Source organism: Vulpes vulpes, chromosome 8, assembly GCF_048418805.1.
Source record: "Vulpes vulpes isolate BD-2025 chromosome 8, VulVul3, whole genome shotgun sequence".
NCBI classification, from domain to species: Eukaryota; Metazoa; Chordata; class Mammalia; order Carnivora; family Canidae; genus Vulpes; species Vulpes vulpes.
The window spans coordinates 80,160,352-80,175,673 of NC_132787.1; the positions used below are offsets into that span (position 1 = coordinate 80,160,352).

The 15,322-nt window shown below is 44.7% G+C and overlaps 1 protein-coding gene across 1 annotated transcript in view; it reads right to left on the reverse strand.

Annotated features, from left to right (window-relative positions):
- The window catches only part of TMEM178A (transmembrane protein 178A), a 50,674-nt gene extending 48,608 nt beyond the window's left edge, over positions 1–2,066 (reverse strand). Inside the window, exon 1 of the mRNA XM_072767243.1 lies at positions 1,539–2,066. Within this exon, the coding sequence (XP_072623344.1) occupies positions 1,539–1,938 (400 nt within the window). The 5' untranslated portion in view covers positions 1,939–2,066. The remainder of the gene's footprint in view (positions 1–1,538) is intronic.
- Positions 2,067–15,322: the final 13,256 nt, after the last annotated feature.

Sequence of the window (15,322 nt, forward strand, 5' to 3'; positions counted from 1 at the left end):
GAGCCTCCAAATCCAGCTTTTACAGTTTGTTCATGTACTATGCTACTATCAGAATTAATTATGCAGCATCTTCATGAGGTGAAATCAGATTTGGATGTGAGTTAGGAGAAGAAAGAAAAAGATGTACTTCCCAAAGGAAGGTTACTGTATCTTATTCCTCCCCAAAAGTGCTGGAGTCCTTCCACGCACAGACAGATTTCAGATGGCAGTCCCCAGCTGAGCTAGCCATGGGAAGGAGGAAGTTGACATGTATGAGAAATGAAGAATATGCCAACTAACAAGACTCCGAAGGCCAAAATGTTATTAACCCCCTCCTTTCTATGTAATTCCATTCCACGCTGTAATTCCACACAAGTCTGTTCGTTGGCTTTTCTAAATGGCTACTAAATACTAAAATATAGTGATTTTTCTTTTTTTTGCAATAATGAGTCCAAGGGAAAGAGGGTGGTTTTTTTTTTTTTCTTTCAGAGAAAAATAATTTATAGTAAGAGTGGAGCTCTGAAAGTTAGAAGGAAACTTCACCAATAGGATTGTCACTTGAATATTTTTACATGAATGAGATTACAAAAAAAAAAAAAATCAAACTTCTGCTTACATGCATGGAAGCCAGGTGTTGCATAGATTTCGGAAAAGCAAACTAATGCTCTACAACTCAGTACCAAAAACCACAACCACAACAAAAAGCAACCTTACAAGGTATCACAGACATGAGAGACTCTATGCCAAATCCAGAAAGCTGTGCTTTAAAGGGCCTGGGCAGGTCCGCTCCTGCCCTCACCCCGGTGTGCCTAGAAACGGAGGATGGTGGGTGGAGTGATCAGGAAGGTTAGAAGCAAGTCCTATCCGTGCTCAAGTGCCTCACCAATGAAATAATGCTATCTGACGTCTAATCAACAGGAAACCCTGCACTTTGGGGTCGGGAAGAAGGTCTGGGGCCTCCTTAGCTTCCCATTAGCCGGCCAGGCTGGGATGGCCAGGCCAGCTCCATCTAACCCCAACATCTGCACAATACAAGAAAGAGCCTCTTTCCGCCTCTTCGGAGGCTTGCACTGCTTTTCTTCCAAAGGTATTTCTAAAAGGAAAGCACAACTTGAGAGGTGCCCGGCTGGGGAAAGGTTCGGTCTTTTTTTTTTTTTTTTTTTTTTATTGTCACCCTCCGTAGGGGAGCAGCGTCAAGAAAATCTGCACATGCATTCCAAGTCGGGCAGGTGTACAAAGACGGGAGGACGAGGGGAGAGAGAGAGGGAAGAGGGGGAAAGGAGTCAGAGGAAGGAGAGGAGCAGATAAAAGCTGGGGGCCGGGGCGGGGGCTCGGCTAAAGCCCAGACTCGAGGGGAGGCGGAGAGGGGGAGCAGGATAAGGAGGAAAGAAGAGAGTCGTGGAGAGAAGAAGGGCAAGAGAGGCAAGAAGGGGAGGGAATTAAATGAAGAAAGGATGAGAGGGCGCCGGGAGCGGAGCGCGGCCGCGGCGGGGAGGTGGCCACGGGCACCCAGGGCGCAGGGCGCGGGGCGCGGGGCGCGGGGCGCAGCGTCCGCTCACCTTTCAGGATGAGGGTGTCGATGTCCCGGTCGATGCCCAGGAAGTAGCACTTCCTCCAGAGGCCCGAGTAGGTGGCGAAGAGCGGCCGGCCGCACTCGGCGTCCAGCCCGCCGAGCCCCAGCAGCGAGCGCCAGGACTCGGGGTCGGCGCGCCCCGGGCCCCCCGGGAGCAGCCGGCGCCCCAGCGGGGGCGAGTCCCGCAGCGGCAGGTGCGACAGCGGCATCAGGCGGTTCTTCTGGTCCGGGGGGTCGGCGCCCGCGCGGCTGCGCTCGCAGCTCTCCTTGTGGCGCCGCGGGTCGGTCTCGTACCAGTGGTCGGTGAAGATGGCCGTGACGAGCAGCCCCAGGGAGCAGAGGCTCAGGCCGAGGCTGAGCGCCGTGACGAGCGCCCGCGGCTCCATGGCTTCCCGCCCCGCCGCGGCCGCCGCCGGGCTCCCGCGCCGCCGCCAGACACAATGCACTTGGCCTCGGCCCCGCGCCGCGCTCCCCCCGCGCCGCGCTCCCCCCGCGCGCCCGCACCTGCCCCCGCCGCGCCCCCCGCCGCGCCCCCCGCCGCGCCCCCCGCCCGCGCCCCCGCCCCGCGCCCCCGCCGCTCGGCCGGCCCGAGCCTCCCCTCCACCCCGAGCCTGCCGCCCGCCCTGCTCTCCCGCGAGCCCCCTTTCCTCTGAATCCCTCCCCGCCGCCCTCACTTTCCCTCCCCCCCAGCCCTGTCCCCACTTCCCCCTACTTTTCTCCAACTCTTCCTTCCTCTCTTTCCCCCACTCGGGGCTTGTCTCGCTGTTCGCCGACTCCGCGTCCCTTTATAGCCCGGCCCTGGGCTCGAGGCTTCTCTCCACCTACCCCTGAGCACGCTGCCTCCTGTCCTCTCCCCTCCAACGACCTCAAAAGACATCCATCGGCAGCAGACTCGGTCTTGTCACTTGTCCAAGTTGATTGCGATCGGTGTCCCGTGTTGCACCCAGAGGCAATCCCGTCCAGACCGGGCTGCGTGGTGACATTCAACTCTTTGGAATCGTGATGTGGAGCCGAAGACCCTTTCCCTGGACGCCTGAAGGATGCAGCCTCCCAGACCCCTTGGCCAGCTCCCTGTCGGGTTCTCTCCCTCTCCCTCTCCCTCCTGCCCACTGCAGCCTCTAAGCGCTGTCTCTCCTCCAGCCCCTCTTCTGGAAGAAAAGAAAAGAAATAAAGAGGGGGAAAAAAAAAAAAAAAAAAAAAAAAAAGGCACCGAATGTCACCGGATCGGATCGTTACGACGATGGACAGGGATTTTCTCCCACTTCCCTTCAGCCTTCCCTGAGACTGAGTTCTTTTTTGTTGACCACCTCTATCTCCCGGCGGAGTGAGTGACGGCCTCCTGGAATTTCTAGAAGAGCAGAGGATCAATAAACCCTTGCAATGGCACCTGCTCTGTGAGGTGATTATTGCATCTGAATAAAGAAAGCCCCCGGTGATAAATCAAAGTAATGATTTTCTCCCGTGCAAGTTTCTTGCATGCAATGGGAGGGTCAACAAGAAAGCAATGCTACACAGCAAAGTCTGCATCTTAGCTCCCTTCTATTCTTCCAGGGCACTAGCAGTCCACAGATGTTAATTAGGAGAATGACAGATTCGCATTTACTAAAATGAGGGAATGTTAGAACTCAGGGTCACTGAAAGGTTCAACCGTTTATGTTGTGTAGTCTTACAACACGGGGGCAATACCCTTGTGCCACTTAATGCCCTTGGGGCCCTGTCAGAGACAGAAAACCAGGCTGCATGAGCCCACAATGCCAATTCTTGTGTTCTTATGCTATAAAATATTAATGATCAAGAGATTATGAGGCATTCATTAGATGCTAAATGTCATTACTCCATGATTTAATGGAACTTATTAATTAGTGCCCCCACATCAATTGGTATTAATGGGATTTATATACTTCCTCTGGAATGACATCTGTAAAGGTGGAATAAGAACCTTGCTGGGATTTATTTTCATTGCTGTTTGGCCTCGGCATCTTCAGAGCATATATTTCCAGTGAAGGTTGTGTACCTCTTCTGAGCCATTCATGGATAGGTCACCTAAGCAAATCCTTCCATCATGTTGGACCCCTGTGCCCATATCTGCTGACCTGACAATGTGAATTATTGCTTGGATTTTCTCACAGCTTCAGCAAGATCTATGGGGAGCTCTAGTCTAATTAAGGAAGACAAAGAATTATAATTTTAGTGTTTCTCTCACCTATAAGCTTTTCCTTAACAGGAAACGCTAAGCTCATCAAAGGAGTCTTATCTGGATTTACACAAAAATGATGAGACTTAGAAGCCTTCTTTTATTTATACCCTATAAAATGTGTGTAAAATCCTAGATCTTTATGGATATGCAGAGAGAAATGCCTTTAACTGTAAGCCGACAATTGACATCTGAAATTCACTCAAGGTGTCATGTGTCCTTTTATTTATAAAAAAAAAAAAAAAAAAAACACTTCTTGAGACAAAGTGATTACAAACCTTGCAAGCCCCAAGGGTGATCAAACCTTTGGTGAGAACTCATCTACATTTTCATACACTTGTCCTACAAGAAATAGTCCGCCACGTTTCAGAGTCACCTGCTTATCCTCACACAATAACCCCGTCCCCCACTGGAGTAGACAGAAGGAAACCTCTTTTTCAGGCACTTTTGTTTGACTTTAAAGAGCATAATGTTCTGCTTTATTTTCCTAGCCACAACTCTTTGATCATACCCTTCTTAGAAAATAGCATTATTTTTGAAGTTCATTTAGGTCTATGTTTAAGATCAGTCTCAGCATATAATCCAAAGGTTACTCTATGATGGATTACCCTTGATAGTATTTCATAAAAAATGACACACATTACAAATATGGGCCAGCAGCATGTAATGAGAGCACTGCCTCTGCTGGTGCAGCATTAACAGCATCGGCAGGGATGTGACATATGATGTGTACACAGGCTTTGCTACGGCAACTGCACGTTGCACCATCCATGTTCTTAAAATTTCTCTTTTGGATATTTCCGACAATGAAGGATCACCCAATGACCCCCCCCCCACTCTGTTAGGGGAGTGGGGATCCGAGGATGAGTGAATAGTTTCCATCTTCAAGATGCTCGCAGTCTAGTGGCCAGAGACAGTCACATCAACTGTTCCATGTGCTCTAGCAGAAATAAGAACAGTGTTGTGGGAACGTGGACAATGAAAAAACTAACAGGCTGGGGAGGCAGGCAGGCTACATAGAGACTTCTGAGTTAGTTCCAAAGGATGAGTTAAACTTTACCAAGAGGATTAGATCACAGATACTGGCATTACAGTCAGAATATACTTCTTTGATGTATATATCTACTTCACAAGCTTGGAGGCTTTAATATTTTGGGTCACTGTAAAATAAGAACTTTTTTCTACATTTTTAAATCATAAAGCTGACATGTTCTAATGCCTGATGACAAGCTAAACGCTTGCAGATGACTAGAAGCAGAAGCGTAAGCCCGAATCCAGTCAGTGTATGAGGGCATTTAGGCTGGCAGAGAGTCAGGATGATAGGAGGTGAGGTATCCAACCGGCACAGAGTGGCCTGTCTCAGCCATGGCTGTGCTGAGACCTCAACGTTTTCAAACTTAGCTGACTCTTCTCCTGTCTTAAATTTTCTCTTTGCCATCTCCAGATCTGATAGCCCCAGCGCATCTGTCAGGAAACCACAATGTCCAAAAAGGACAGGGACAGAGACAGGGAATTGCCATCCAGATGTCTCACCGTGTTACTGAATTCCGCATGTCCAAAAGCAAATTCTTGTAGTTCCCTACATCCAGCTGCCCCTCCCCACTTCTCCTTTCTGGGTGTTGACAGGTCATTCAAGTCACCCAGACTCAAGATTTTAGACTTATCTATCACATTCACAAAAATAATGGGGGGGGGGGTTCCTTTGAACTGTCTTTCAGACCCAATCCTTCCTCCACATTTCTATCACTTGCCATGGCTCTGCTTCCACCGCCTTGCATGTGATTATTCTTACAGCTTCCCCTTGCCCCTGTGGTTCCAGGAGCAGCCCTGCCTGCAGTTATCCTGGATACTGTTGCCAAATGCCTCTTTCTCAAATATTACTTTGATTATGTCATCCTTCAGCTTCCAACTCTCCTTTCTAGGTTGGAGAGAATTATCCGTTACATCACTCTAGAGTCCTTCTTAATTCCCATAACATTTAAACATCCCAACTGACATGCTGGCCATGTTTAAATATTTAGAAAACAAAATACTTTTGTCTTCTGCAAACACACTTATCATAATATCTAGGTGCTTTGTGACATTCATTGTATTTCTCTTGACAGGAAGTTCTTAAATAAATATTTCCTTATAAAATGTCTGTGCATGCACACGCACACACACATACACACAGAGAGAGAGAGAGAGATCTCCAATTATCACAGAGCTGTGGCAATGATTTATTGACATACCTATGCTAAGCGACCCATGCTAACCATGAATATTCTAAAAAGCTTTCAACCCCTTTTTTGCCCCAGTGCTGAGACCAAAAGCAATATCCTCCCTTATTTCAAACATTTAAATTCCAGAGAATTTAGACCATGTGGGGTTTTTTTAATAATAAATTTATTTTTTATTGGTGCTCAATTTGCCAACATACAGAATAACACCCAGTGCTCATCGCGTCAGGTGCCCCCCTCACTGCCCACCACCCAGTCACCCCCATCCCCCACCCTCCTCCCTTTCCACCACCCCTAGTTCGTTTCCCAGAGTTAGGAGTCTTCCATGTTCTGTCTCCCTTTCTGATATTTCCTATGCATTTCTTCTCCCTTCCCCTCTATTCCCTTTCACTATTATTTATATTCCCCAAATGAATGAGACCATATAATGTTTGTCCTTCTCTGATTGACTTACTTCACTCAGCATAATACCCTCCAGTTCCATCCACGTCGAAGCAAATGGTGGGTATTTGTCGTTTCTAATGGCTGAGTAATATTCCATTGTATACATAGACCACAGCTTCTTTATCCATTCATCTTTCGATGGACACCGAGGCTCCTTCCACAGTTTGGCTATCGTGGACATTGCTGCTAGAAACATCGAGGTGCAGGTGTCCCGGCGTTTCATTGCATCTGTATCTTTGGGGTAAATCCCCAACAGTGCAATGGCTGGGTCGTAGGGCAGGTCTATTTTTAACTCTTTAAGGAACCTCCACACAGTTTTTCCAGAGCGGCTGCACCAGTTCACCTTCCCACCATGTGTGGTCTAAGCAAAACCATGCCCTAGCTCTCATAACAAATGGGGCTATTTTTTTTAATAATATCACACATTTTTAGCATTTAATGGAAGGACATAGTCGATTATGTTGCTAATCTACAATATGTCATTTCTGCAGATGACTGAGGTATCTTGTGTTAAAGTGACCATCCTAGGGATCCCTGGGGGGCGCAGCAGTTTAGCGCCTGCCTTTGGCCCAGGGTGCAATCCTGGAGACCCAGGATCGAATCCCACGTCGGGCTCCCAGTGCATGGAGCCTGCTTCTCCCTCTGCCTATGTCTCTGCCTCTCTCTCTCTCTCTTTCTCTGTGTGACTATCATAAATAAATAAAAATTTTAAAAAAAATAAAGTCACCATCCTAAATTGTTCCCCTGAAACAATTTTATTTTCATTCAACAACATATATGGAGTACCTCCAAAGTAAGTTATTGTGCTAGGTCCCACTGGCTGTAACCAGCCAGCCTGTAACCCTCAGGGAACTTTAGGTCAGCAGAAGAGGAAGATAGAAACGCAAGAGGCTACCAGGAAGGATTGCCTGGGATGAGTGCGATCACAGAGACTCCCACAGGAAAACGTAGTACAGAGGGATTAATTTCCTTTGGGAAGAATATAGGTAAGCCAAGTAGAATAGATGCTTTCTCAGTTAGGCCTTGGAGGAAAAAGGATATTTTCTATATGTGTGTCAACTCAGTCCAGGGCAAAGCCAAAAGGAAATTTTAGAAGGAGCGCCTACCACAGTGCTCTTCTCTCCCCCACGCATGTGGTAAGTCATCTTGGCAGTGCCATTTTGTCACTAACTCGAAGCCTGAAACCACAAAATACCACAAAATCCCCAAAATAGATGGTGCCTGATAAGTTTTTCATTTCAGTGACACACCACAGAATGTCACCGTTCTTTTTCACATTCCTGGATTAAGCTGTTTCCTTTTTGGAGCCTTTAAACACATATGGTGGGAAAAACGCACACACACACACATTCAGAGAAACCCATAACCATGTTAAATCCCACTCGGAGTGGGATGCTTTAGCAGATGGTGGCTTATTAATTGCCATACGTAACTGCATTCCCCGCCTTATCTGTGTGTGTGGATACCAGGTTCTGAAGGCGAGGTCTAATGCAGCTCGTTCAGGCCATGTTTGACAACCAGCATAGACTTGGCTATAGCTGAGATATTCAGTCTCCTCATGGGGTTCACTGCAGCCTGTAATGCTGCCCATGTGAACAAAAAAGCTAGTGTTTCCATGGGTCTCCCCTTTTTCTTACCCTTGAATCTCCTTTCTCAGCTGTGTCTACTCGAAGGCCCCAGGATCTGGGAACCACACAGAGGTGCTGGAGTCAGACCACCTATAATTTCCAGACTACTGCTTCCTACCTGCTAACTCTTAGTCAGTTTCCTAACCTCCCCAAATCACCGAAGTTTGGAAAAACATGGATATGAACATCTACTCCGCAGGATTCATGACTACTACCTACATGTTAGATATGCTTTCTTCCACCCCGTGCCCACTCCCTTCTCCCTACTCCATTCGTATAAATATATAAACGCGCTTCAGAAAGCCCATAACCGAATTATATGAAGCTCATATAATTTATATGTCATAAATACAAATGGCTAAATAAGTTATTAATGACATGATTTTTTTTTCATATTGTATATATTATTCTTGTAGGAGAGGCAATCTGCTGTTCTCATTTGTTCAGTTAACATTTATTGAGCACCTGTGGGCCAGGAGGAGAATATTCCAGGTGAAGGGAATAGCAAATGCAAAGGTCCAGAGGCATGAAAGAGCTTTGTACCACGGAGGAACTGAAGAGGGACCACTGTAGCTAAGAGCAGGAAATAAGGCAGTGAGTGGTAGAAGATTCAGCACAGGTTAGTCAAGGGCCAGATTGTATGTAGTCCTAAAGCCCATGCTATAGAGTTTGGACTTTAGTCGAAAGAAAGCCCTTGAAGAGTTCTAAGCAGGGAAGAGCACGAGTTGATTCATGCTCTAAATGTCACTCAGAAGGCTGTGTGAAAAATGAATTGGGGCTGGGGGGTGGCAGGTACGAAAATAAGGAAACCAATTGGGAGTTTGTTACAATAGTCCAGACAAGGGGTATTATTCGCTTAGACTAAAAAGTCAGCAGTAGAACAGAGAAGTGGGTAGAGGTTGAGGTCACAAAATTATTGTGAGTCCAGAGGAGGGAAAGGAGAAATCAAGAACCATGCCTCCATTTCTGGTCTGCTTGAACCGTGATATCATGTACGAGATGTCAGGCAAAATTCTGTTTTGGACTTGTTAGGTTTGAGATGCCATTTAGAAATCTCAGTCGGATATATGAGCCAGAGAGGAAGGAAAGGATTTTGGAAGGAAGATTTAGATTTTAGAGATGTCAGCATGTAGGTGTTATATGTATGTTGATATTTAAATTCTCAGGACTGGATGAAATTGCTTCAGGGAAAGTGTAGCTAGAAGAACTGAGAGATTTGGGTCAAAGCCTCCTTTTAGGCGCTCAAGCACCAAGACAAAGCATGTTTCCCTACCAAAGCAGGGGAGTCCAGTGACATGCCATGCTGACACAAAGAGAGATAATACAGATTCTGGGATGTGGAGTCAGAAAAACTCGGGTTCAAATTCTAGCATGTTTTTTGTGTGTGAGGAAGAGAGATTTACTTAGCCTCCCCAAACCTCTGTTTCCTCATCTGTGCAATGGGGAACCAAGTAGTAATATTCTTAGGGCTGCTCTAGGAATGAATTCCACAAGGAATACAAAACACTTAGCGACCTAGTGAATGTAAAGTCTGACTTCTAATAATGCTCGAGATATGAATGGTGCCTGTTGTCATTTATCATCTCCAACAATAATATTTGGTGGCTGCTCACATTTGCAAGCCATAATCCTAGGTATAGTACAGGCCATCACTCTCCCAAGGATTGTGCCCTAATGAAAAGAATGGAGGCCTACTATAAGACCCCTAAAAACATAAATCGTCTGTAGTATTGGTGGAATAATGGGCACTCAAAAGTATGAGAAACCATTATGCTCTTTCAATAGACTCTTTTGTTATGAGCCCATAAAAGAGGTTTAATGCTATTTTGTGAATAGCCAAAATAAGCTGCCAGAGTACGATAAGGTATCTCCATTTCTCAAGGTCTTTAAATGGACTAGATAGAAATGCCTCTGTAGAAATGACAGCCCATGGCTACTGCATTCTGTGTGTACCAATCATGTTAGGAGAATACAGGGAGTGTCTGGACTTTCCCCTCCCTATGCAAGGGGCCGAGGAAACCCAGAGAGAGTAAGAGGACACTAAGCCAGCTGTGGATAGCATCTGGAGGAGAGAAATAAAAGAGACAGACTCCTTATAAGGACAGGGAGAAAAAAGCAAAGACTCTAGGACTCAAGGCTCAGCCACATGCAGCTGCTAGAAGTCAGAAGGAAGTTCTCCACAAACAATGAGAAATCCAAACTTGGACACATGAGCTAAGTCAATGTTCCAAATTCACACTCTCAAGACCAGGAGACAAAGATTGAGTTGAATGTCCCTGAAAATGGCGAATTTAGCACAAGTCTGCAGGCACATGCCCCTACCTCAGAGAGGTCACCATCCTGGACAACTCTGTTTTTACCTTCAATTCTTGCTTTGGATAAACCTCTTGAGAGAGTTATTTGGGTCCAGGTAATCATTATCCAGTCCATGAATAGCTATCAGGAATGAGATACTCTGAAGAATACATAACACTGTGTTGTATTCTTTATGGCTGTCAGTATGCCAAGGATTTCATCCTACACTGTGGAGTGTAATCATCTGATGTGCATGGTGCTTGGAGAACCATCCTGTGCTTTTGGAAGGAGTCACCAGTTTGGTAGGACTTGGCACATACCTCCCCATAGCTGCACCTGAGCCCCTGTAATGAATGGATGCCACGTAGCATTGAGGGTCACTCAAGTGGAGAAGCAAATGAAAGCTTGAGGACAAATTACCATCTCACCTCCAACTATTGGTATGGAGAGGTAGGACTTTGTCAGGGTCAGATTTATGAGGCTGATTAAAAAAGAGAGAGAGGAAATGCACCAATGGCCAAAAAGGAATCCAAGTAGGTGGCTTTGATGTATGAGTTCCATCTGCCTAATTTATTTGGTGTCTGCAATCTGTATGTGATCAAGAGCCTTGGATTATGTGAGTGGCAAGTCAGGGAGGGGGTTGGCAGTAGGGGAGATGTTTCTTAGTGTTTTCCAGCCAGCTTACCATGTGCCCTTGTGAATCCCACTGAAACAAAAACACAACAGAAAGGGACTGTCTCCTAAGAATTCTAGTATTTAGCTAAAAGAAACTCCTGAAGTTTTTTAAACATTGAATCTTAGTCCAATTTCAAGGAGTTGCTTTCTGGATATTTAGGGAAATTCTTTAATTTCTCAATTTCCTTTACAGTCTATTTTCTTGGTCCCGAATTTTGTGGGGATAGTTTTAATTACTTACTTTTCCCACTCTTACTCAGCACCTTACCCTTTTCCATTTCATATCAGTCACTTTTGCCAAGCTCAGCTTCTTTGTGTCAATAAAATGGGAACTTAAAATGGCTCTCATGACAGAATTGTTAACTGGGTTTGTAGAACACCCTTTAAAATGTTATATTTGGTAGCAATGACAGCAAACAAGACATGGAATCCCGAAAGGGGGAGATCAACCCAGAACATAGCCAACATCAGAACTAAGGCTATCTAAGGTGCCCAGCAATTATTTTTTTTAAAGATTTTATTTATTTATTCATGAGAGACACACACACACACAGAGAGAGAGAGAGAGAGAGAGAGAGAGAGGCAGAGACACAGGCAGAGGGAGAAGCAGGCTCCAGGCAGGGAGCCTGACATGGGACTCAATCCCGAGTCTCCAGGATCACACCCTGGGCTGAAGGTGGTGCTAAACCCTGAACCACCCGGGCTGTCCAGTTCCTGGCAATTAAAATGAAGTTTGGAAGAAGAGGAACTATAGAATTGCTCTCAAGACAAAGGAAAAAGAGAGGGCAATAACAAATAGTAAACAATCAAGAAATATTATCTATGTACTATTATACTATAAATTTGTAGGTAGAAGCTGCACAAAATAAGCAACATACCAAGCAGTAGGCACAGGTCAGAGTTGATTGGAACAATAACTCCCAAGCCTTGGTGGGTTCAGGTACTTAAGGATTTGGAAGGCTCATGCTTAGGAGAATGGCTATTTCCACAATTCCCTGATCTTCTTGCCTACTACTTTCTATCTTTCTTTCTTTCTTTCTTTCTTTCTTTCTTTCTTTCTTTCTTTTTTTAAGATTTTATTTATTTATTTATTTTAGAGGTCAGGGAGGGGCAGAGGAAGGGAGACAATCTCAAGCAGATTCCACTCTGAACATGGAGCTGACCTATGACTCAATCTCAGGACAATGAGATCATGACTTGAGCCAAAATCAAGAGTTGAGGTTCAGCTGATGGAGTCACCCAGGTGCCCCTTGCTTACTACTTTCTATGTATTATCATGGAGTTCCATAAAGATCTATAGAATAATAGTATGCATCTGACATTTGTTGATCACATATTATTTGCTAGATACTTTCTAAGCATTTTATATTTTTTCTTATTTAGTCATTATAATAATAATAATAAGTAGTACTAGTAGTAGTAGTAGTAGTAGTAGTAGTAGTAGTAGTAGTATCATTATCCCTATTTTACAAATGAGGAGATTGACACACAGAGCAGGGACAAAAATTGTCCAAGGTCGTACCCTTAGTAAGTGGCAGAGCCAGGACTGAAGCCTGCATGGTGTGACTCCAGGGCCTGCACTCTTAACTATTATTTGTATCATTAATAGAGACATGACAGTGTTTTGGAATAGATGATAATGGTAGAGGAACAAGAAGTGGTGGAATGATTCTGGATAGATATTGAAAGTAGAGCTGAAAGGATTTGCGGCTGTGTGGTGTGTGGAGTGAGAAAGGGACCAGGTGGAGCCGTCATCAACAGACATGGGGAAGGCTATGGAAAGTACAGTTTGGAACAGGGACAACTTCAGGAGCCCAGTTTGGGGTTCACTAAGTTTGAGATGCCTATTAGATATCTAATTGGAGATGTCTAGTGAGTAACTAAAGATACACCTCTAAGGCTCAGGGGAAGAGTTCAGGCAAAAGATATAAATTTTTTAATATGTATTTATTTATTTGAGAGAGACAGTATGCATGAATGGGGGGGGGGGAAGGGCAGAAGGAGAGGGAGAGAATCTCAAGCAGATTCCATGCTGAGTGCCGAGGTAATGCCCCCTTGATCTCACAACCCTGAGATCATGACCTGGGCTGAAATCAAGAGTTGGATATTTAATCAACTATGCTGCCCAGGCACCCCTAAAGATACCAATTTGATACCCAACAGGATCCACATATTGATGGTACTTTTAAACCATGAGGCTGGATGATATCGCCCAGGTAGGGAGTGTTAAGAGAAAAGAGAAGAGGGTCAAGGATTGAGAAGGGAAAACTGCTACAAGTTGAGGTCAAGGAGATGGGTAGGAGCCAGCAAAGGAGACTGAAATGAGTAGCTAGAGAGATAAGAGAGTGTGGAGTCCTGGAAGCTAAGTGAAGAAAGTTTCAAATAGGGGACAGTCATCAAGATCTCAAAGCTTCTGATTGGTCAAGCAAGATGAAAAAAGAGAACTGAGCATTGGATTTAGCAAAATGGACGCTTTTGGTGACCTTAATAAAGCTTAATAAAGTGGACCTTAAATTTCAGCCAAGTGATGGAGATATAAACTTGAGTGGTATGCATTTGAGAGAGACTAGGAGGAGAGAAGTTGGGGCCAGGAATAGATCACTTTTCCAAAGAATTTTGCCATGAAGTGAAGGGGGAAAAAATGGATACTAAGAGAGGTGGAAGAGGGATTAAGAGAAAATTTGTTTGTTTTACTAAAGATGGGAAGATAACAGCATGTTTGTATGCTGATGGAAATGATCCAGGAGGGATGGAGAAATTGATACAGAAAAGAGAAGCAGAGTTGCTGGTGTAAAGTCAGTGAATGGCCTATAGTAGATAATGGAGAGGTTGTCTTAGGTAGGTGAATGCAGAGTTCATCCCTAGTAACAGTGGAAGGAATTGAGGACAAGATGACAGTTGCAGGAAGATGGGTGGGTGGATGATTGGACCTTATGGAAGTTCTCTGCTGATCTATATTATGCTCAGAAAATGTTAATGTGTTCAGAGGAAGGAGAAATCTTATAAATAGAGATGGCCAAAGAAGTACTGATGAGGAAATTGGGACTTGAGCTTTGAAAGATCTATGGGAGTAAATTGGTAGAGAGGAAGAGAATATTTCAGGGATGGAAAACCACGTGCACCCAGATATAGTAACGAACAAGGTTATGTTTCTGGGACAGTAAGCATCCTGGTCCTGCTAAAATGGAAAGTTTGTGATGAAAAGTTTAGGATAAATTTGGAAATATTGATTAGATTCAAACTGTAGAGGCTTTAAACAACACCAAGATCTTAGGCAATGAAGACAAGTAGAATGATTGATGAAAAAGGGAGATTAGGAATTACACTAGCACTGGCAGTGAAGTAAATAGTGAAGACTTTAGATCCCACAGGCCTGCATGACGAGAGTCATGATGGTAGCAATGGACACAAAGGAAAAGATGCCAGAAACATTATGAATGAAAATGGTGAATAGGTCAATCAAAGGGGAAAGAAAGAGACACAAATGCTAGAGATTCAAGCCAAGATGACAAGGACAATAATGGATCTGTTGTCTAAAATAAATAAACAATATTTAACTAAGCAAGTAGGTAAATAAATCAGAAGGGAGAATAGATTTGGAGGCCTAAGCTCTGGCCTTTTGAGTTTGAGAGGACAGAAGAATATCTGTATGGAAATGTCCGCCAGCTAGCTAGACAAGTAGATTTAGCAGGTATCCAGTTAGAGGTGACTAAGCTGAGAAGTCTGTGGGAGGTGGTGTAGACAAGGAGAGCAGGGGCTGTGTCTGGAGGCCAGGAAGAGGTAAAGGACAAGGAACCAGGGTCTGGCAGCATGCTATGAGTGAATCAGGAGAGTCACACAAGCCAAGGACAGGGAGTTTCAAGAAGGGCCTGCTCAGTGGTATCAAGAATTGCAGAAACACCCAGCAGTCGGTAGAAGGGAGAAAAGGGGCCTCAGTGACATGATCCCTGGAGGCTTCAGCAGGTTAGTGTCAATAGAGAGGTTAAGGCAGGAATAAAACTTCTGGGGTCTGAAGGATGAACAGAAGTTGAAGAGGTTGAGGGTGGGGGGGTGGGGAGGTAACATATGTTGATTAATTTTTGTAGAACTTTGGCAGTCAAAGGAGGGAGAGGAATCATTCTATAACTAGAGGTCAGAAAGGTTAAAGTTTTTGAAGGTAAACAATGCTCATGTATGTTTGAAGGAAAGACATGGAGAAGGAGAGATCAGAGTTACCCCTAAGATGGAAATTAAATTGATAATTTGAATAAAGAAAAAGTGGTATAATTAATATTGTTATTTCTTGCCTATAATAAAATTTAATTTGTCACAGACT